This window comes from Lissotriton helveticus, chromosome 3_1, assembly GCF_964261635.1.
Source record: "Lissotriton helveticus chromosome 3_1, aLisHel1.1, whole genome shotgun sequence".
NCBI lineage: Eukaryota > Metazoa > Chordata > Amphibia > Caudata > Salamandridae > Lissotriton > Lissotriton helveticus.
Window position 1 is genome coordinate 811187737 of NC_136061.1, and position 23922 is coordinate 811211658.

The window sequence follows — 23922 nt, forward strand, 5'->3', positions numbered from 1 at the left end:
AAATCCAACATCCACATTTCCCAACTCCAAAATCTTCGCCCCATTTCCCTTCTTCCCTTCTGTGCTAAGATTGTGGAAAAGGTGGTGAATAGACAGCTCATGAGATATCTGGAGGAACAATCTCTCCTACACCCCACTCAATCGGGTTTCAGAGCTGGGTACTCCACAGAGTCAGCCTTACTCTTTTCCACTGAGTGCCTCAGGAAAATAGTGGATGCAGGAAAGACAGAAGAGTTGGTTCTATTAGATCTTAGTGCAGCTTTTGACACCGTGCTGCACTCAACGCTGCTGTCTCGGCTGTCCGCTATGGGTGTGGAGGGAAGGGCATTAGCCTGGATTAAGTCCTTCTTGGCTGACAGGAGCTTCCAGCTGCACTGCCCCCCTTTCAAATCCTCTCTCAGGAAAGCAAGCCACGGGGTTCCTCAGGGCTCGAGTTTGAGCCCTACCTTATTTAATATCTACATGGAACCCCTGGCTCGCATAGTTGAAGCATTTGGGGTGGGCATTGTCAGTTACGCTGATGACACCCAATTGATGTTCAAGCTCACGCCTGACCACAGAGAAGATGCCACCAATTTCTCCAACTGTCTGTCATCGGTGGCAGCATGGATGAACAGCAATTGTCTGTGCCTGAATGGCGACAAGACCGAACTGCTGATAGTAGGGAAATCCGCCTCAGCATGGTCACACTTATGGTGGCCTGCGGAACTAGGTATCCCTCCCCGTCCTGTGGATTCAGTGCGCAATCTTGGCATCACACTTGACTCAAATCTTTCCTATAAGTCCCAGGTCAGCAAAGGTATAGCCAGGTGCTTCAGCACACTGAAAGTCCTCCGCAAGGTCTTAGACATCCTCCCCATTGAATCCAGAAAGACCATAGTCCACGCTTTGGTGACCCCCCACCTTGATTATGGGAACGCGCTGCTTTTGGGTTTGAGCAAAAAAGGCCTTCACCAACTTCAGTGTGCTCAAAATGCCACCGCCCGCCTTGTGCTCAGACTCCCTCGCAGAGCATCTGGGAAAACCGCGTTGGCTAAACTCCACTGGCTCCCTATTAAGGAGCGTATTAAATTCAAGTCCCTTTGCTTTGTGCATCGTATTGCCCATGGCAAAGGTCCGAACTACCTGAAAAACCTTTTCACCATACATCGGCTCATCAGGAACCTGAGATCATCCGGAACGATGATGTTTAAAATCCCCAAAGTCACCAGAGCCAGGATGGGTGGGTGTTCATTCAGATATCTGTCCTCCAAATGCTGGGACGAACTCCCGCTCGATCTTAGGATGGAACCCTCGGAAACAAGGTTCGGGGGAAAACTCAAAACCTTCCTTTTTCCCCTGGTATAATTCCTTTTTCTCCCCTATGCTACTTTCTGCCACTCTCTCGCTCGCCTCTTGGGCAATTTAGCAGTAGTCAGCGCGGGGACACACTGTCTTGTGTAGCCAGGCGCTTTATAAATGGTTTTATTATTATTATTATTATTATTAACAATAAAAATGCTCTTGTTCTCCACATACAATTGCCAGATAGATACATTTTATATTTTCAAGTGTGTTCATGCTACCTGATGGCCGCGTGAGCAGTCAAACGGCAGAGATGGAGAAGGGAAGGGAGTTAACAAAAGTGAAGTTAAATTAATTACAAGGGTGGGGATTTACTAAAGATTTCACACAGCACAGCACCGGGAAGCAAGGGAAGTTGCTTTAATACATTGGGTGAAAGGGAGAGACCAGAACTGTGCAATATACAGAGATATGGCGTAGTTCAGCTCTCTCCTTGCGCTCGCGCACTTTGGGCTGCCAGAGCTAACAGCGCCATGATGCAAGGGTGTCTTTATTACAGTCAGGATCGTTTTTATGTAGGAAGGGGTACCTTCTTGCTCAGACTATCCTTTGAGGCTCATTCCTCTTTCTACCTATGCTGTACGATGCAGCACAGATGCAAAGAGGAAGTAACAAGGAGAAATAAAGAGCTTTTTCCTCGTTACGCCAACCTCGGGTAGTTGCACAACTTTGGTGTAAATCCATGTTTACAAGGCTTTTTAAATGAAAGGGCCGAGTTCCTCCCTACCAAATTACTGTGGCACTCACGGCTGTGGGACCTTTATTGCCTGCTGAGAAGTGTAGAGGGGAGAAACAATTCATTTCAACAGGATCATAATTTACAAGAACCATGACTCTGAAGAATCACAGACTCCGGAATCCAAGTTAGTGGGTTTATTACAGAGCCAAAAACAACTGGATGTACAAGCACCTCATTACGAGGTTGTAGAAGTACATGGGAACAAATACAAATCCAAACCTTCTGGCTAACTTTATCTGATGAATCATAAACAGAATGACAATCTCCAGAAGTAGAACACAGGCAATAATTGCCCCCACATCAAGTTCCTTCTTCATCTGCGGAGAATGAATAAAAAGCATTAGTCTGTCCCTACGCTACAACTATCGTGACATCCCTACTTAGCATTTCCCAGGCAAGATCAGGAAAAAAGTGTCAGCGCGTGAAGACTTCCTAAGAGGTACACTCACGTTGTATGGGTCAATTACCAACAGCTACAATGCTTGTTCGAAGAAGCTCCTTCTATCTCTTTCGATCTCCTCATCCCTTCTCCCTGACTCCACCCCAGAACACTCTCCCTAATACAAAATACAAAAACATAGAACACTCCCACAGATCACCTCATCTCACTGGACACTTCCCATAGGTGATTTTCCATGCAGTGTCGATGCTCCTCGCTCAACGACCTTGATTCCCAGGCCTCCCACAATGAGAAAGAACACCGGCTCGCAATTATCAACTCTCCTCACCAAAATGTATCACATCCTCCCGAGTCTAACTCTCCTAAACAAAAGACATTATTCTAACTAACAAAGACAACGTTCTCCACCTGCAACAGAAACGTGAGAACAGCACAAATTCAACATGCACATAAGTTTCACTAAAGCCTTACTCCCGAGCACCCACGGAAAATACAATTCAGGACTACAGAAATCGGCCAACATAAGAGTGAAACACATAGGCCTCTCAAATATACCTAAGTGAACATTTCATTCAGGTGTTTACATCTCATTACATTACAGAAGCACATCAAATTCATGTTAACTGTAAGCAACTTATGAAAGTCTACACGTTAAATGCAATTAAGTCACGTCTATGTGCAACTTTAATATGGTGCATGTTTAAGTCATACACATCACATATAAGCAATTTCGTTAGGCAAATGACATCATATACTATGGATTTCAATATCCTAACATGAATGCTATATTGTTTCTCTACATGACACAACACTTTTCCTCACCACTTACACTTTTACGTGTTATTACTGAACACTTTCTAATGATCCAATGTTAAGACAACAAAGGAATAAATGTGGGTGCGAATTATCCGTGATTATGAAGCACCCCAAGAATTACAGAACACCATTGCGCTCCATCATAAATATGGGTTTGCATCAAAATACATGGCTGGATGAACAGGAAAACCCATGTTCCAACCATTTAATGCCTGTCTGATGCAAGATAACTCAAGGCAGCGCTATATATTGATGCTACCTTGCGTTTCTCTTTTTTTTTTCAGTGCCAAGGGATTTGGGCTTAGCGTGGCTTTTAAAATCCCAAAATAGATTTTGCATCAAGGGTGCACAAAAATAAGTGAAGGCAAAATCTTATTAGATCTGGGCCCAAGTGCCTGCATTAGGATTCCCACTAGATTGGATGGGTCCAATTTTGGAAACTCTTGAGATAGTCCATTATTTGCAGATGATATCAAGGCTTCTCGGACATCCTAATTAACATCTAGGAGTTGAAAGCATAAATCTAGGGTTGTAGCTTTCATAGATGTTCATGAGTGGTGTATTAGAGATATTAAACATTATCAAATAAATATCCTGAGTTACACCTCAAGAGATGCCAATAGTAGCAAAGAGGTAGAAGGCCAATTTTTCCTCACAGGCCGTTACAACAAGAAGGAAGCCCAAAGCAGGACCATGCTTTCAAATCCACAGATAATCACCATGCAGCTGAGATGTGCCTTGTGCTCAACTACTAAAACTTTGATGAGGTTACAGACCATGCCATGCTGTGGTACAGTGAGGGGACAGCAATTCCTTGACATTTATAAGGGCACTTTGAATCACGTTTTAAGCTAGAAACCAGATAGAGGTCACCGAGGAAGTGGTTTTCTTCCAGTTTTGCATTCACCAATGTTTTAATTTCAAATTTGTTTTATTGGTTTTAAGGGTAAGAATGACAAGCAAAGCAAGGTAGCAGGTATGTAGTAGGCATATATAGCGAGCGAGACAGACAGGCACGTCTTCTCTAAGAGTCTTCAAGGAAGCAAATAAACCATGCCCACGCAGAAACGCATTGTCCACATTTTGGCAAAAGTGCCATGCAAGAAAGTCAACCGAACAGAACAATAAGACGAACCCAGCCTCCCACCCTCTTCCCAACAACCCCCCCCCATTCACCAATGTTTTAAGGATCTTTGATACAGATTCTCTAGTTTTATTTATGATTTTGCATAGTCAGGAAAAAGTGGGAAGGTTTAATCCTTCTGCTCTGGGAGTGGCGCTGGGGTAGTGAGTGTTTTCTCTACAGCGGAACCCTGCTTGGCTTTCACCTACGTAGGTGCTTCTTTATTGGCTCTATTAGAAACTACAGTCCTTTCTGGTGAGATCTTCTAGAAAATATTCACTTTTTTTCTAAAGAAGGGTCTGAGACTGTTGTCGGACATGCTTAGTTAGGTGTGCCTAAGGATCTTTGAGGCACAGTTCAGCATTTACAGAAATATTTCATATGAAGCCTGTAAGCAAACGAGGGGGGGAGAAATGTCCACACTGCGCACGTTAGTCCTCCAGGAAAATCAAACAAGCATTTGCATGAGGAGAGTAATAGGGTTTGTAAAAGAGAGTAAAGCAGGAGGGGAATACGTGGTTTAATAAACAAAAGGAGTATTGAAGGAGGGGAGTAAGTGCTTTTATAAAAAAAAGGGTTTAATGTGGGATAGTAAATTAGGGATTTGTAAAAAAAAGTTATTAAACCTGGAAAGTAAGGGGTGGGTTAAAAAAGGCAATACAGAGGGAGTGGGAGTAAGGGTCTGTATAAAAAAAGGTAAAGCAGGAGGAGGATTAAGTGGTTGGTAAAAACAGGGGTAAGAGCAGGATGGGAGTGAGGGTTTTGTAAAAAAAAAACACACTGAAGCAAGAGTAAAGGTAAAGGGTTTGAAAGAATATGAAAGTAAAGTAGGAAGGGGTTAGCACAACAGGCAAGAAGTCAAAAACAAATAGCCTGAAATAATACATTTTTCATCATGCATGGGGTTCAACAGGTTGATTTTGTCAACGTTGTGAAATGCATTCATAAAATAAAAATTGTCAACATTGGTTTCACTGAAACCTATCTTTAGAGTTACTTTCTTTAAGTTGGCTATTCGTTCATAACACATACAACCAAAACAGAGACCTCTTAAATCCTGCTAACATCATAACTTAATGGCACCCTCCACTTTAATCCAGACTCTAATTAGATCTGATTCGTTTTCAGCACTTGCACCTGATGCTTTTCAGTATGTAGGAAATGTGCTATTAGGGGTCGAGATATTGACCAGAAGCTCACTTAGAGCTATTTAGGCATGTTTCACAAACTATTTTCTTTCAGAAGTTGTGTCTTACTCCTGACTTCAGTGAACCTCATTACCAAATTTTCAGGAGTAGGAACCTGTTGCAGATCAAAGCGCTGTAAATCAAATCGTTAGAAGGAAGTGATTATGTTCTCACCTGTTTCATGTAAATTTAGAACCAGTTGTTGGATATATTGACCAGCTAAATTTGTCTGGATTATTGAAACGCAGACTCTTATAATAGGTACCACTACTATAAAATTATACATTTCACTAAATATTTAAATTTTTTCTTTTTCAGTGCTACTTCTTTACTATAGAGTTTGGATTGTGCAAACAGGATGGAAACCTAAGAGTCTATGGAGCTGGTCTGCTCTCGTCAATCAGTGAACTCAAGGTAATAAGCAAAGCTTCAGTGACCTGACTAGCTGACCACAATGCTCATGTTGGATACTCTGGAGACACTGATGTGTGCCTAGAACGCTGGAAGAGTTCATATGTTAAACAGCTGATGATTTTGTCAAGAACCGAGAAAGAGTGCTAAGAAGGCAGGTGCAGTAGACTGCCTTACTCAGGGCTGGGATGTTGATCAGAGACTTTACAATGTGGATGTGAGGTGTGAGTAGATCGTACGAATGTTCAACAGTTGGAAATTTGCAGTGTTGGTGGTTATGCTGCAGGTCAGCCTTATGCTAGAGTGAAAGTGCATGGTGATATTCTTGCTGCATGTGGTGGGTGGAAAGTAGTAAGAAGGGGACATTGAGAGTAGTAGATACAACGAATGATGGAAAGTAGATCCGGTTGATGAGACCAGAGGGACCGCCAAGGATGAATTGAATTTTCAGTTAGTCACAGGGGTCCTGGTGGTTGGAAGAGAGGAAAGGAATACCAATGGGAACCAGGATTATGGCTTAGGCAGAGGAAGTAGGGTTAATGATGGGACACAACTAGAGTGAAGTGGAAATAAAGATGAGGTCGAGAGAACTGATTTTGAGAGTGAACAGAGATTTATTGGCTTTTGGTATCACAGTGGTTGGAGAATATTTTAGTGAATAGGATAGGACATCTTGCTGGTCTATTTTCAAGGTTAAGCTGAATTAACTGAGGACAACAAAGGGTAGCAAGTCCTAATGATTCGGTCAAGGTCATTATATAATGATCCGTTGGCTTGAGAGGGACAAAAAAATAGATATATAATGCCATTGTTTTCTAAGAATAGTGCTTTGACGGCCAGGAGTGGAATGGAAATAGATTGAGAAAAGTTTTTGGTAGGAGGCTGCCTCCGCCACCTCAGTGGTTTTTTGAGGTACGTGAATAATGGTGGAATGATCAGCATGTGGGACAGCAGTGATGGTGGTATCATTTGGCCATTCCAGGTATTTGTAATATCTGTTAGGTGCCTATCTCATCACTAAAGCTACATTTTGGTTGCAGTCCCATGCCTTTGTCTTCATGAAAGCTGAAGACCAGAGACTATACTTTGGAAGGACCATTACCATGGTGTCTAATTACATCCCTTTTAATGGCAACTGACGTTCTGTAACAACTTAGCGTTTGAGATCACTATGGTAATGGTCTGGACAATCTGTTGAGAGTTTGAGATGAAGATACCTAAGTAGCTTGATAATTCTCCTTAGCATATTTTCTATAAGGACTATGACAATATCTCGGATGCCCTGTACATTATTACTGATTCTGCTTTATATATTGCCCTGTATTTCACTGTTGATTTGTATAACATATATAGATTCACCAAAGTGTCTCTTGTTCTTTATGGCAGCATGTTATTTTCCATGTTATAATATAATATTCATTTGAGGAGGTATTGCCTAAACTGTTGATATTGGATTTGAATCCCCAGCATGCTCTCTCTGGCCTTGCCAAAGTAAAAACGTTTGATCCTCATGTCACCTGCAACCAGGAATGCATCATCACAACCTTCCAGGATGTCTATTTTGTTTCTGGGAGTTTTGAAGAAGCCAAGGAGAAGATGAGGTATGGATTTTATTAACAATTCCAAATGTTCTTATATTTTCCACAGTGATAGTTAAGTAAAATCAGGTTGACTCGTGTTTTGACAGTGTCATAATGATTAACAGTGCTTAAGGCACATGTCCTCATACTCAATGCTAATCGCAATTATTGCAGATTATCAAAATGATGACACTGCTTTATAACACACTCACACTAATATTTGTAAAGAGACATATAAGAATCGGACTTTCCTTCAGGATTGGGCAACTCAGAATTTTGGTAACTTATAACTACAAAGACAAAGGAACCGGGTGAATGGGGCGCATGCGCAAAAGTTACATTGGTAAATGTGGGTATTCTACTGCCATATACAAAGACATCCAAACATAATCAATTGAGCGTGGCGCTGATCACTTCAAATGAGTGAATTACTTAATATTTCTGGGAACTCTCACAGTTCACATGAGATGTCAGCATCTGTAAAATTTAAGCACATTGTGATTTGCTGGTACACCCTCAAATGTCTGCTGTCATGGTTTAAAAAATGTGAAAAATCAAAGCTCTGTGGCCATGCTGGATAGGGCTTTCTATTTGCATAGAGATCATGTTTTTCTAATCTCTTCCACACTCAGGTGATACTGGGCATTTGATTTTATCTTAGTAGGAATCGATTGGCAAAGGGTAGTTTCAGGTCATTGCCTTGCTCAGAACCAGTGTTTAGTTGAATTTCAGTTTGTGAATTACTACATCTTCACAGTTACAGGCAGGTTAGCTGTCACGGCACAGGGAAAAAGCATTAGCAGAAGCAATCAGTTTTACCTGTAATGGCCAGGCACAGAGCTATTGACTGAGCCAGTGCTTGTTTGCTTTGCAGTCAAAAATGTATTAACACATGGCAGCTGATGCATTGCCACATACAGGACCACTGACAAAATATCGAAGTAAACAAAATTGTTGACAAAAATATTGTGACAAAAATGTTATTTGCCACAATATTGTGCTCCCATACTTATAATGGTAAGAACATAAATATCAGAAAGAAAATATTATTGACACTAATGTCGTCTAAAAATAGACAAAAACCCAATTTTTTAAAATATTAATAGAGCTATAAATAGTAAAAGTTAAACTTTGAATATTTTAATATGTAAATTAAACGTGACATAAAATAAATATTTTACACTAATATTTAATACTATATATCTATATATACGTATTTAAACACACAAACACATATACATGTGTTTGTATTTATATAAATATATATATATACATACAGATAATGTAACCTAATTAATATAATATTTTATTTTACATTATATCACTTTTTTAATATCTTAAATTAATCATTATGAATGTATATAATATAATTAATACAAATATTTTTGTCTTACACTAGATTTCCTTTCATATTTTACATTTGTTGATATGAATATATATATATTCATATTATTTGAATATAAAATAATAATACAATTAATATAATGTAAAATTCATATTTGTATTTCTTATATTACACTATATCTATCTATACACACACACACACACAATATGTACCATAGAACATATAAACAATAGAAAACAAAAAATATCTTAATTAATGTGTACAATAAATAGAATATTTAAAAATGAAAAATCACAAAAACACATTTACAAAAAATAGTATAAATGTTAAAATGAATTTAAAAATAAAATAAAATGAAACACTTAATATAAAACCTTTTAAACCAATAGTATGAAAATTAGTGGTGGGCGGAATTTGCGTAGTTGCGTTACACAAAGTTCCTCGAATTGGTACAAAATCTCCGCGAGCTATGCAGAATTCCGCGAGCAAGCGGAATTGCTTGTACCGCCCATTCGCGATGCGTTTTTCCTGTACGGGGATGCTATTTGTGTGCTCGGGGGAAAATATCTAGCGAACTTGCCCATGCGGTTGCAGCCATCTTGATTCACTTTTACTGCCCACTCATGATGCGTGTTTCCTGTTCGCGAACGCGGATGTCCGATGGCGCGCCCGAATGACGTGTTTGCGATCGCACACTCCTGCGGGATCGCGCGGCCAGATGCAAACGGATAGGAAAACTCATCGATGAACACAGGGATCCCGGTGTCAGGACCCCAGATTCTCAATTAGCTGTAATAGCCCACCAGAGGAACCAGAATCCAACTTGGCAACAAACTGGAAGTTCATGGACCAAAAGAGTGAGAACGCGGAACTCCAAGATGGCCGCCAGGCTGGCCGCCAGACTGGAGTCCACGTTTGCGGTCTAGTGTTTTTGGGCTCATCACCAGCCTAGCCTGTTTGGAGCGCGCGCTGACCAAGATCTGCGCACTTCACCAGAGAACTTGCCCGGTTATGAGGTATCGCGTCACAGTCCGTAAAACAAGAGAAGGCCATAGTTTAAAAAGCACAACTTCCCTTCGTTTAGTAGTCCCGACGTGAGAAGTTGACCTTTGTAGCTTAATTTTAGAAACGGACGCATATAAATCCAGCGGAGCGTTTTCATAGCTAAGAAACGACTCTGAGCGTTTTCAGTAGGAAACGCTTGACTGAAGAGACTCCGTGTTCAAGAGAGTTAAGCCTTGATTCGGTAGAACTCACCTCGTCGAATACGAAGCAGCTGCATCTTGTCAGGAGAGGAAGCACCGCGAGCGTGTCAACAGAAACGAACACTTCCCGAAATTCCTGAGGAAGAAAAGAAGAAACAAACGAGAAGTGAAAAAGCAATTTGAAGCCTTTGATATTGTTAAAGGAAAGTTAAACAGACTTAATCATACAGTTGTACTTACCGTGTAAATAGTTAGGACTAGAAAAACGCCTCATAGCATTAAGTAGTAGGAATTCAGCCGCCTCATAATCTGAAAGTAAAGAGAAGAAAAGATAAACAAAGTTTAAAAGAAGACCTCGATATTTACAAGAGAGCAGGTTAGAGGAAAACGTAAGTTAGAGTTAATTGAATATAATAACTAAGAGCTAGAGAGGATAAATTAAAATAGTAATCCCCCTGGTGTAATTACAACCCTTACAGGAAATAGAAGACAGAAAAAACTAGAAAGGCATCTAGGAGAAGGAAACTAATGGACAGATGATTAAACAGTGAGTAACAGAGGGAATCAGAATTAAGGGTAGAATTGTAGAATAGAAAAGCATAAATAAGGAGAGGATATTTTCTGTATTACAGGAGAAGTCATAAAAGAAAACTCTGTCACTACATGCCAGAAAAGAGCACAGAAGAGAGGGTTAAACTCTTGGAAGTAAATGGTAGGTGTAAGTCAAAGAGGAGAGGGTAGAATAGGAAGTGAAGGGTTTTTAGAGTTGAGAGTAATAGTTATTTTTTCCTTTAAGGTTCAAGGCAAGTAGCGGTCTGCAGGTCGGACTGACGATAGGAACCAGCCAAGAAAGTCTCTTCTCTTGTTGTTTATTATTTTATCCAATTTCACCCTTCCCCCCCGAGGTATTTATTCAGAGACTTGTGTATAAGCTCTGGGTAATTGCCCTGGGTGGATTCGGGAGCTAGCATCTCTGTTCCTGTGCAGCTACGCAAGAAGTATCCTTTTAATAGTCTGACACCCGGTAAGTCGCTTCCACGTCCGCGAACACGCATTTTGAAAGCACGAACAAGGAAAAACTTCTAGTACGCCGCGGATCGCAGAACGCGGATTTGCCAAAATTACGCAAATTCCGCTAGCGGAGCAGACTTTACCACCCAGGCCTAATTAAAACTATTGAAGTTTAAGAATATTAAATATACTACTCCACCTCTAATTCATGCAACAGTAGGGAAAGTTGGACTTCGAAGGGATTCGATTTACCATTCCTAGTTAAGTCACAGCAATACAAGTGAAAGTGTTGGGCTTCTGAGGAGTTAGATTTATTAATACTTCTCCAATCAGAACAACAGTAGGGAAAGCGCTGGACTTTGGAGGGGAGAAATTTACTATTTCTACTGTAGTCTAAGCAAGGGTAGGGAAATTACTTCACTTCAACATATTACCTAGATGAGTAACTGAGTAACATCATGAATGTAGAAAAAATATAAAACTCTTTAAGAAAAATCACATAAAAAATACATATTTATGAAATACAATCAATCGATTCATGTAATTAGTATTCAATAAAAAAATATTTATCAATTAATAAATAATTGTTGTTCAATTATTGATTGATTAACTAACTTCTCACAGTCACCGTGTACCCCTACAAACCTAGCAGCACACACCTTAAATATAAATAGAAAAATAACAATTCCATAGCTTACATGTTTAAAATAAATGAAATAATGAATTAACAATTAATAATTAATTGTTAATTAATTATTACTTAATTACCTTCCCACCCCATACCCTACAAACATAGCATCCCAAAATCATAACATAAATAAAATATATCAGTATTCAATATTTCACATAATAACAAATGAATTAAATATTTAATGAATAATTCATTGTTAAATACTTATTACTTACCTAATTAACTTCCCACCCAATACCCCTACAAATCAAACAGCCTGCAAATAAAATATACTGAAAATAAATGGCTATTACATAAATTTCATAATAAATATTAATCATATAATTAATTACATAATAGTTAACACATAATTCTGAATTAATTACTACCTAATTACCTTCCCATCATACCTCCCTACAAAGACAACAACCCAATGCAACCATATAGATTACTATTAAAAATTAATTAAAAACTCTAAATCATTTCAAATTAGAAGGTATGTCTTAAAAATAATTAATAACACCCATACAAACAATGGTAACACAAAATTAATATAGGAACTAAAACATAGTAAAATAATGAAAACGTGAAATTTTAACCACTATATTAGTGAAAACAATCTTTAAAACATCAATATTATTTTCTACATTACTTAATATTTTACATCCCGAACACATGCATACATGCGTGGGAGACTTCTTTTTCTTTGTGATAAAAAGCATTCTAAGATGGCCTCTGGAACATTCGCACACTGCACACATATAGGTGGCCATTTAGATTGCTTTTTGCCATAATGAAAAAAAGCATTCCAAGACAGTCACTTGTGCATGGCAATGAGTATTGATGCACTGGCAACTGCTATTAGAATTTTATTGAGCTATAATTTATTATTAACATTTCGCTGAAATATTGTCAATAGCGACTGGCAAGAAAATGGATTGACGTGAGTGGCACAGTAAGAGTGTGTAATTCCTGGATCCTAGTTAAAACTATTTTTTTCATTAAAGTTTAAGCAAGAAGAAGAGGGGTGGTAGTTATTTTTGGACATGTGGAAGTGGAAAGTTGGGCAAGAAAGAGAGAGCCAGGGCAAATAAAAAGTGAATTAATAAGGCTAGAAGAAGAAGATGAACAGAGGAGTAGGAGATAATTTGACAATACAGTTGAGAGAAGAGGCTCGGAGGCCCAGTCTCGGAAGCCAAGACTGGGAGAGTGCGAGAAAACAGATGTGCTCCCATGGAGAGCTAAAAGTACAATAAAACAACACAGTTCCCAGAAGTCAGCAGTAGTAGGAAAGAAAAAACTCATTCAATACGAAACAAAGGTAAAGATGAAAAACTCTAGGGTTGCGACAAACTTAGGAATAGGGAGAAAAGCCACTGGTAAAGGAGCAGAAAACTTACATAGACAGGAAATCCACCCAGTCATGTTCTGTGATCAATCGAATGACTAATAGGAAATATCTAATACACTGTGATTACCCATTGTAACTGATAGTGTACAGTGTATAAAGTATGCATTTTTCAAACTTACAGCCTTGAAAAAGTAATCAAGTGGCTAAAAATGTGTCAACCGTTTCATCTTTGGACTCCAATTAGTTTGAACGTCTAAGAAATAAAAGCCTTTGGAACTACCGACCTACACACTGTCTTCAGATTTGGACTTTGATTGATGTACTACCAACCCTTTGTTCCTGAAGAAAAAGCTTTGGACCTGCAGGATTGACGGACCAAGATACTTCAATTGTGTGGTGCTCTGGACATTCTATTATGTATAAGATGTTAAGCGTCTCTACTTACTCCTTAACACCAGATCTGTCCACAGACATGCTCAAGAAATTTTAGATCTCTTGGTTATTGAAAAACCTGTATGCCTGATGTTGACAGAGACGTGGCTAGGCGAGTCTTCACACCCAGATATTGCTACTGCGATTCCACCTGAATATAACATCTTTAGGCAAGACAGAGCACTGGGAAGAGGGGGGGCGTGGCTCTCGTGGTACAAAAAGCCTTCACGTGTTCCATCACTCACACGGAGGCCATCACGGGCGCTGAATCCCTCGCTTTCTCCATATCCCTGTCACCTCAACAATCCTTTAAAGGACTTGTAGTCTATAGGCCCCCTGGCCCGGCAGGGTCCTTTTTTGAGGAGCTTCAGTCGATTATTTCGACGTTGACTTTAAGATCGGAGCACTGTGTTGTGGCCGGGGATTTTAACTTCCATATGGAAGATAGCTCTGACCCGGATACGTCTAAAATGATTGACATCACGGTGTCTTTAGGCCTTTTCCGCTATCTCTCTGGACCAACTCATGATAAAGGCCACACTCTGGACCAGGTTTTTTCGACATCCCCGGTGGAGGTGACAGCTGTGCTGCCGGTATTATGGTCCGATCATCGGCTAGCCTACTTTTATATACTAGGCACTAAGAAACCTATAACTACTACTACGACACATCAGGGAACAACTTCAAGGGCGTATCATCGGGTCAACCCGGAGATGCTGGCTCAGTCCTTACAGGACCATCCTATATCCTTTTCCGGGGATCTGGATAAAGATCTTGAAACCCTGCAGATATGGTTCATAGATAGGTTGAACGACTTAGCCCCTTTGACTCCCCCCTGCACCACTTTGAAACGGGTCTCGGCCCCCTGGTTCACTGAAGTGCTGGCGCATTCCCGTAGGCAATGCAAAGTTGCCGAAAGGGCGTGGCGATCTCAGTATGACACGGAGGCAAGGCTTATCTATAAATGGATGGTAAAAGCTTACCATCGGGAAATTCTCCAGGAAAAAAAATGTTATTTTGCTAGGAGAATTGAGGATGCAGCTAATTCCTGCAAGGAGATTTTTTCGATTGTGAGAGAATTCACGACCCCCTGCTCCAACTCAGCGCAGGTTGCCCCCTCTGAGACATGGGCTGCCACCCTTGCCAACTTTTTCACCACGAAAATCAGGCTGATACAGGACTCCTTTCCAACTAGGCCGATCGATGTTGATCCATGCTTGTTGAATGGGTCAGTCCACCCTACTACATCAGGTCCAGTCCTGGCAGTTTTCTCGTCACTCTCGACACCTTCGTCGCTGACACTGATGATGAATCTCAAATCTGGCTCTCCCCTCGATCCGTGCCCTGCCAAATTCCTGGCTAAAGTGGCAGCTATAATCAATCCTCTGGCCAACCCACTTCTGAACCTTTCCTTGAGTCAGGGCGTAATTCCGCAGTCATGGAAGCAGGCCATGGTTATCCCCCTTCTTAAGAAACCAAGTCTTGCCCCGGAAGTCCCCGCCAACTACAGGCCTATTTTGCTTCTTCCTGCTTTGGCTAAGATCCTGGAGAAGCATGTACATGGTGTGCTCTCAAATTTCTTGGAGTCTCATGAGCTACTAAATGCCTCTCAATCTGGCTTCCGACCTAATCTAAGTACAGAGACAGCGCTGTTGGAGATATCGGAGGCCATTAAAGAGTCGCTGGATTCTGGAGGCAAAGCTATGCTGGTCATGCTTGATTTGTCGGCGGCTTTCGACACCGTCCCCCATGAGGGTCTCCACGCAAGACTTCATGAGATCGGTCTGAGGGGGACGGTGCTCAGTTGGTTTCGTTCATTTCTAGCCAACCGTCGACAAACGGTCTGGGCCTCCCCTGGCTCCGCCGTGATGTCGCCTCTGGGAGTCGGAGTCCCCCAGGGCTCCGTGCTGAGCCCGACTCTATTTAACATCTTCATGACCCCATTGGCGACACTGGTGGAGTCTTTCGGGGCCCAGATCGTATCCTAAGCCGAGGATACCCAGCTTCTCTTTACCTGCCGGAAGGGAGAAGATTTCAATGGAGAGAGTATCCGGGAGTGCCTTGGGGCTGTTTTTAAATGGTTCCAGCTAAACAGCCTCAAGTGCAACTCAGATAAATCTGAGATACTCTTCTTCGGTTGTCCATCTGATCCTGACTGGCATGGTTGGTGGCCTGCTGATATGTTTCCTCCTGCGCTTCCATCCCAGGTAGCCAAGAACTTGGGAGTTAAAATAGATAAAGGACTGTCACTTAAATCCCAGGTTCTGACCCTCACAGGAACCTGCTTTGGCATCCTTAGGATGCTTCGGAAGTTTTTCCCTCTGCTCTCTGAGGAGCATAGGAGGACGACTGTCCAGGCCTTAATCGGCTCAAGATTAGATTACTCTAACATTTTATATCTTGGCTTACCAGAGTATCTCCTGCAACGGCTACAGGTGGCCCAGAATACGGCCGCACGAGCCATCTTCGGCCTCCATAGGCGGGCCACGGTTCCAGCTTATTACAATCGCTCCACTGGTTACCCATCCGGAAGCGGATAATATTCAAGGCCATGACATTGGCTCACAAGGCTTTACATGCCTCGGGAGCTCAATATCTGCAAAGGAGGCTCGCCTTTTATCATCCAGCACGATCCTTGAGATCGGAGTCCCTCTTTCTGGCTGTGGTGCCCCGTGTGAAAAAAGCCCGCATTGGTGGGCGTTCGTTCAGGCTGCTAGCTCCGCAGTTGTGGAACTCACTCCCTCTGACCTTGCGTTCTGTATCTAATTTGTTGGCGTTCAGGAAGGGTCTAAAAACATGGCTTTTTGCCCACTAGGGCTCTCCTGCGCCAGTTCCTGGATTCGAATGTCTGACATAATATCGACAGACAGAATATCTACATACAAAAATATCGACACAAAAATATCGAAATCAAAAATATCGAAATTATATCTACATAATGGTAAGTACAAAAATATCGAAAAAATATATATCGTAGTACAAAAATATCGAAATTAAAAATATCGTTTTTTAAATGTATTAATAATAATGTAAAAATAATTTTAAAATACATATAATTTAACAAATATTAAATAAAAACATTAAAACATAATTAAAAAATTAAAAGTAATACATATACATTTAAAATAAATTAAAAACTTAATAATTTAATGTAATTTTATTTTTTTTAATTTCATTTAATTGATTTGAAATAAATTTAAATTTATTTTATTTTTACCCTGTACGCCTGTACCCCAAAAACCCAAAACTGACACTGAACCCTAAAAATACCCCTGTACCCCAAAAACCCAAAACTGACCCTGAACCCTAAAAATACCCCTGTACCCCAAAAACCCAAAACTGACCCTGAACCCTAAAAATACCCCTTTACCCAAAAACTGAAAACTGACCCTGAACCCTAAAAATACCCCTTTACCCAAGAACTGAAAACTGACCCTGAACCCTAAAAATACCCTTTTACCCAAAAACTGAAAACTGACCCTGAACCCTAAAAATACCCCTTTACCCAAAAACTGAAAACTGACCCTGAACCCTAAAAATACCCCTTTACCCAAAAACTGAAAACTGACCCTGAACCCTAAAAATACCCCTTTACCCAAAAACTGAAAACTGACCCTGAACCCAAAAAATACCCCTTTACCCAAGAACTGAAAACTGACCCTGAACCCTAAAAATACTCCTTTACCCAAAATTAATTAACATTATTTAATTACCAATTAATTATTAATTAACAATAACAATAAAGTAAATATATTAGCACATTAGCTATAATTAATTTAATTTACTAATTAATATTAATTGTTCCCAAATAATTAATAAAAAATAAAAAAAAGATATATATTAAAAAATTACTCTAATTAACGTAATTAACTAATTAATATTAATTAATTGCCAATTAATTATCAATTAAAAATATGTACAAAATTATATTAATTAATTAACTAATTAATATTAATTAATTCCCAATCAATTATTATTTAAAAATATGTACAAAATTATATTAATTAATTAACTAATTAATATTAATTAATTACCAATTAATTATTATTTAAAAATATTTACAAACATATATTAATTAACTAATTAATATTAATTAATTACCAATTAATTATTAATTACAAATATTTACAAACATATATTAATTAATTAATTATTATTAAATTACTTCCCACCCTATTCCCCTATAAACCCACAACCCGCTCTAATACTAAAACGCAAAATGTTAACAAAATTACTAATTTTCAAACATACATTTCTAAACATATTTAGCAAACATATAAACAACAAAATAAAATACATAACACTAAACAACAAAATTTCGATATTACTAACATACATACCTTAATCTCGATATTCTGTCTGTCGATATTATGGCACATCGATATACTATACCATCGATATTAAAACATCGATATTATTGTATATCGATATTTTAATTTCGATATTTTGTCTGCCTACCCCTGGATTCAGTGATCATCCCTCTTCCTGTGAATCTATACTGTTATGTTTTGTTTGTTTTTCCTGCTCTGGTCATGAAATATAAAGCGCCGGGACACTCCGTTGGAGTAGCCGTGCGCTATAAAAGACCCTTATAACATAACATAACATAACATAACATAAAGGGATGACCCAAAGCCCACTCAAAGATGTGAGTGGGATATAATGCTGCAGCCAGCCTGCAAAAAGGGATGTGTGGCCTCCCCTTCACTATATTCTGTTGAAAAGCCAAATTCACTGTGAGTGAAAACAGCTTCCAAATATATGCATTGAATGACTAGCTTATGACTATTAGAGCCAGTAATGCGTAAATCCACCAGAGGCAGCATTCCAGCATTTTATGCTTTTATCATTCTCTTACAGAGAGGTGTATTTAGCAGAAGAGGTTTTGGAAATTAACATGGTAAACACGTGTGAAAATCACTCATTCAAAACTCACACTGTCTTCTTGCCTCTTACTCAGTTGCAGTCAACATGCTGAAAGATAGTTTAAAAGCATATGTATTTTTGCCAACAATGTTGCTATAGTATTAAGTGCATCACTAAGGGGTGAGCAGATGGGTGTGATGCAATGAAATGAAGCAATGTAATTGCAGTCATCGACTAAACGAGAGTTGGTTTTGAAGAAAGTTAAAAAAAACTTCCCCTGAAGAATATTGATTAGTTCCACATATCTTACCACCAATAACCTTGCACATGATGTCCTTTTTTCACCCACTCTTAACACAATAACAATAGTGTTAAAAAACCACTACCCAGTAACTGATCTACTCACAATGTGATCCCATTCTCCATAAATTATTACTCTTGTAAAACAAATAAACAATCTAGAAAAGAAAGAAATGTGAAACAGGGAGATAAACCAAACTGACCCGGAGCTCAGTGATACTTTCAAAAACAATGCCATTAGGAATGAAGTATGAGGTATCAGCACTGATTGGTGAATTTAATGAGATCTTATCCTCTGCTATAAATTCCAATGCCCTTCTGAAGGTGACAAGAAAATGTAGGAGTTTGCTAGAATGGTACTGATAAGAACCAAGTGAAAAATCCAACATCTGAAGTAAATCAACTTATTGAAATATACAATCTCAATAACTTGTCAGACATAACACAATAAAATATAAAAAATGAAGAGGGGTGTTCACTCACTAAATAAATCAAATGATTTAGTCATGAAATATTCATACAACTAATTGAATTCCCTTGACCAGCGTGTGGCGCTATTTACTAGTAGTGCGTGTGCAGTAGCAGTCTGTTCGTTTTAACTCTCCCGTTTTTGTATTTTGGTTTATTTTAAATTTGGGCACTTATTCCTTGATTTTAAAATTGCCTGGCCTGCATACCCTCATCTCTGTCATCTCTACTTGCACCCTAATTGGTACAACTCACCGCTCTTTGCGGGTCCTTCGCCCTGTCTCGAGGCGGCCATCTTTGGTGAGTGGGAGCAGCGTGCATCAGTCCTTTCTCTACCTTGCTGGTTGAGTATATAGGTAGGCAACCTCGGTCAGCGCGTTCCTTGACCAGCGTGTGGCGCTATTTACTAGTAGTGCGTGTGCAGTAGCAGTCTGTTCGTTTTAACTCTCCTGTTTTTGTATTTTTGTTTATTTTAAATTTGGGCACTTATTCCTTGATTTTAAAATTGCCTGGCCCGCATACCCTCATCTCTGTCATCTCTACTTGCACCCTAATTGGTACAACTCACCGCTCTTTGCGGGTCCTTCGCCCTGTTTCGAGGCGGCCATCTTTGGTGAGTGGGAGCAGCGTGCATCAGTCCTTTCTCTACCTTGCTGGTTGAGTATATAGGTAGGCAACCTCGGTCAGCGCATTCCTTGACCAGCGTGTGGCGCTATTTACTAGTAGTGCGTGTGCAGTAGTAGTCTGTTCGTTTTAACTCTCCCGTTTTTGTATTTTTGTTTATTTTAAATTTGGGCACTTATTCCTTGATTTTAAAATTGCCTGGCCCGCATACCCTCATCTCTGTCATCTCTACTTGCACCCTAATTGGTACAACTCACCGCTCTTTGCGGGTCCTTCGCCCTGTTTCGAGGCGGCCATCTTTGGTGAGTGGGAGCAGCGTGCATCAGTCCTTTCTCTACCTTGCTGGTTGAGTATATAGGTAGGCAACCTCGGTCAGCGCGTTCCTTGACCAGCGTGTGGCGCTATTTACTAGGTGTGTGTGTGCAGTAGCAGTCTGTTCGTTTTAACTCTCCCGTTTTTGTATTTTTGTTTATTTTAAATTTGGGCACTTATTCCTTGATTTTAAAATTGCCTGGCCCGCATACCCTCATCTCTGTCATCTCTACTTGCACCCTAATTGGTACAACTCACCGCTCTTTGCGGGTCCTTCGCCCTGTTTCGAGGCGGCCATCTTTGGTGAGTGGGAGCAGCGTGCATCAGTCCTTTCTCTACCTTGCTGGTTCAGTATATAGGTAGCCATGCCAACGCGCAGCGGTCACGCGCAGCGGGGACGCCGAATTGACGCCGGAGTTACGCCAGAGTTCAGCCCGTCTGTGCCCGTCCGGGCCCAGACGGGCCTAGGGCCTGTCATCATGCCCGTTCCTCTGGCGCCGCCTACCAATAGGTTACGATATGGGAGGGATGTTCTTATCTCCTATCGTCCGCCCCACCCTACCATCTGTTGTTTTTCACAGGAGGGAACCTTTCCTTTTCTACCGTGTAGAGCCTGTCTGTCCGGCCAGAATTCAGTGGCGGGGAAATCCACCCTTTCCATGGCCCTATTGAACTGCCGGTCCTTGCCGAGTCACGCCATTGAAATTAATTCACTCATCCTGGATCACGAGCTCGATGTGTTGTTTCTTAACGAGACTTGGCTCTCAACCAGCTCCGGCCCTGATATGGTCAGAGCACTCCCTCCAGGTTTTCTTATATCCCATCTTGATAGACCTATAGGGAGGGGAGGAGGCATTGCTATCCTTTTCAGAGACACGCTGGCTTGTAAGATTCAGATCGGAGGGGTGACTGATTGTGAGAGCTGTCAGTTTTCCCTTCGTCTTTCACCTACAGTGTCCTTGGTAGGCTTGTTGATTTATCGCCCTCCCGGACCCTTGGGAAATTTCCCTAACTCTCTCCTAGAAACTACCGCACTTCTTGCTTCCTCAACTGCCAACTTTGTCCTTCTCGGAGATTTCAATATTCATCTTGATGACCCCACTAACGCCGTGGGTGTAGATCTACTCGAGGATCTCACATCTTTTGGAATCAATTTAGCCAACTCGGGTGCGACCCATGAGAAGGGCCACTTGCTTGATCCCATACTTTCAAATCTGGACTATCTCAATTCATCTCCGGCTTTGGCCCTGCCTTGGGCAGACCATTTTTTGGTGTCCGCAATGTGGCAATTTGATAGTCCAGTGGCGGTGGCCCCAAGGGTTCACATCTTGGAAAGAGCCTGGTCGAGGCTCGCAGTTGATACCTGGGCGGCACACCTGGAGGCTACACTACCCCCTCAGGGAGTTAACCCGATCATTGCTGATGCCAATCTTTACACCTGGCTCTCGGACTCGCTGGATACCCTCCTTCCAAAAAAGAAACAACTTACGAGGGGGAAGAGAGTGGGTTCGGCGCCTTGGTATTCGTCTGAATTGAGGACCCTGAGGAAGGGATGCAAGAGGCTAGAGCGGTCCTGGAGGAGAGACTGGAGTGAATCGAGCCGGAAACAATATCGTGCGGCTCTGAGCAGCTATAAATCTGCTATTCGGGTGGCAAAAGCGGGATTCTTTGAAGAGAGAATAGGCTCTGCGGCCAACTCTTCTAAAGAGTCGTTCAGGGTCATAAAGGAACTACTGAATATCCCCGAACCTCAGGTCATCCATGAGGACCCACGCAAAAAATGCATAGAATTGGCCTCCTTTTTTAAAACTAAAATCGACAACATACTGGCTTCCCTTCCCCGCCAGGGGGAGGTTTCTTCCTTGGAGGACAACTTCAGTTCCCAACTTAGGATGCGATCAGTGGAGCTGGCCTCTCTTGGTCCGGTCACGATGGAGGAAGTTCTTTCGGTTTTGAGGACCATGCAGAGTGGCTCCCCGAAAGACCCAGCACCTATTAAATATCTTAAACAGGTGGCTTCTACCATCGGCGGCCCAGTGACGGACCTTGTAAACTTGTCCCTCACTCAAGGGATAGTCCCCCCCAGTTGGAAAGGGGCGGTGGTTAAGGCTCTTCTGAAAAAGCCTAACCTGGACCCCGCCGACCTCGCCAACTTTAGGCCGATCTCCTTGCTGCCGGGTATTAGTAAGGTGGCTGAGAAGTTGGTAAACAGTCGCCTGTCGGACTTCCTGGAAGCTAACTCCCTCCTGGGCGATTCCCAAACGGGTTTTCGTCCCGGTCAGGGGACTGACACCGCCCTGCTGGCGGTCGTGGAGAATGCAAGGAGCATTCTGGATTCGGGGGGATCAGTGGCAGTGATCCTCCTGGACCTCAGTGCTGCTTTTGATACCGTGGACCATCAGGTGCTTCTCCAACGGCTGTCGGGGTGGGGGTCACTGGTGTGGCTCTCAAATGGTTTGCTTCCTTCTTGGAAGGTCGGACATTTGAGGTGTGGGAAGGCCATGAAAAATCATCTACAATCCCTCTCCAGTGTGGGGTGCCACAGGGCTCTTCATTGAGCCCTACCTTATTCAACATCTACATGGCCCCCCTGGAGAGTGTGGTACTGCCGCTGGGTATTAAAATCATCAGCTATGCTGATGATACTCAGCTGGTGGTTGGCCTCTCCCAGTCGGCGCATCATCCCGACCGGCTGCACTCGTGTCTGCAGAAGATCTACACGTGGATGTGCAGCTCAGCGCTAAAGTTAAATGGCTCCAAGACGGAACTCATGCTGCTGGGGAACTCCTCTCCATCTTTGTCCCCCAGCAGCTGGCCTGACTGTCTGGGCCCGGTAACCACCCCCAAGCAGGAGATCAAGAGCTTGGGTGTGTGGCTGGAGCAGGGCCTCTCGTTTAAAACTCATGCTAAAAAGACTGCTGGCGTGTGTTTTGGCCTGCTCCGCTCAGCCCGGAAGATCTTACCTTTACTCCCAGCGTCCACTAGGAGGCTTCTCATCCAGGGATTGATCATCTCGCGGCTGGACTTCAGCAACGCGTTATTCCTGGGTGCACCTGAATCTACCCTGAACAAACTGCAGCAAGTGCAGAATGCGGCCGCCAGGCTCTTGACGGGTCTCCCCAGGCGCCAGTCTGCTCGCCCGGCGCTGAGGGCTCTGCATTGGCTCCCTGTTAGGGACAGGGTGAAATTCAAATCACTCTGTATAGCCCATAAAGTTCTGCATGGGGTAGGCCCACCTATTCTGGGGGAGATGGTTCAGCCTTACAAGGCTTCTCGCTCTCTTCGCTCCGACCATCAACATCTTCTTCAGGTCGGGAGGGTGAAGAGGGCTAGAACCGGGGGCAGAAGGTTTTCGATAAATGTGGCCACTTTGTGGAATTCACTGCCCCTACAACTTCGCTCGGAAGCTAGTCTTCTCCGGTTCCGCAAACTTTTAAAGACGTTTCTGTTTTCTGTTTAACCCTGCATTATTCTTTGGTAGCGTTATTATCTGGCAAGCGCTGGGATGCCTATTTGGTAACCAGGCGCTATACAAAACTCAGAATAATAATAATAATAATAATAATAATTCGGAAAGCAAAGTAAAACAGCCATTCACAATTACATGCATATGGGATTGTAGAAGTTCCTTGTTGACCTTTTTCTTTAACTGGTCATTTTGATTGACTGTAATGTCAGATGATATAGTTCAATACAAATGATAACTCTTATCATTAGGACCAACGTTTGATTCCCCAC

The 23922-nt window shown here is 41.6% G+C and overlaps 1 protein-coding gene across 1 annotated transcript in view; it reads left to right on the plus strand.

Annotated features, from left to right (window-relative positions):
• The window catches only part of TPH1 (tryptophan hydroxylase 1), a 248282-nt gene that overhangs the window by 219775 nt on the left and 4585 nt on the right, over positions 1 to 23922 (plus strand). Inside the window, exons 9-10 of the mRNA XM_078681083.1 lie at positions 5928 to 6023; positions 7488 to 7621. Coding sequence (XP_078537209.1) covers positions 5928 to 6023; positions 7488 to 7621 — 230 coding nt within the window. The remainder of the gene's footprint in view (positions 1 to 5927; positions 6024 to 7487; positions 7622 to 23922) is intronic.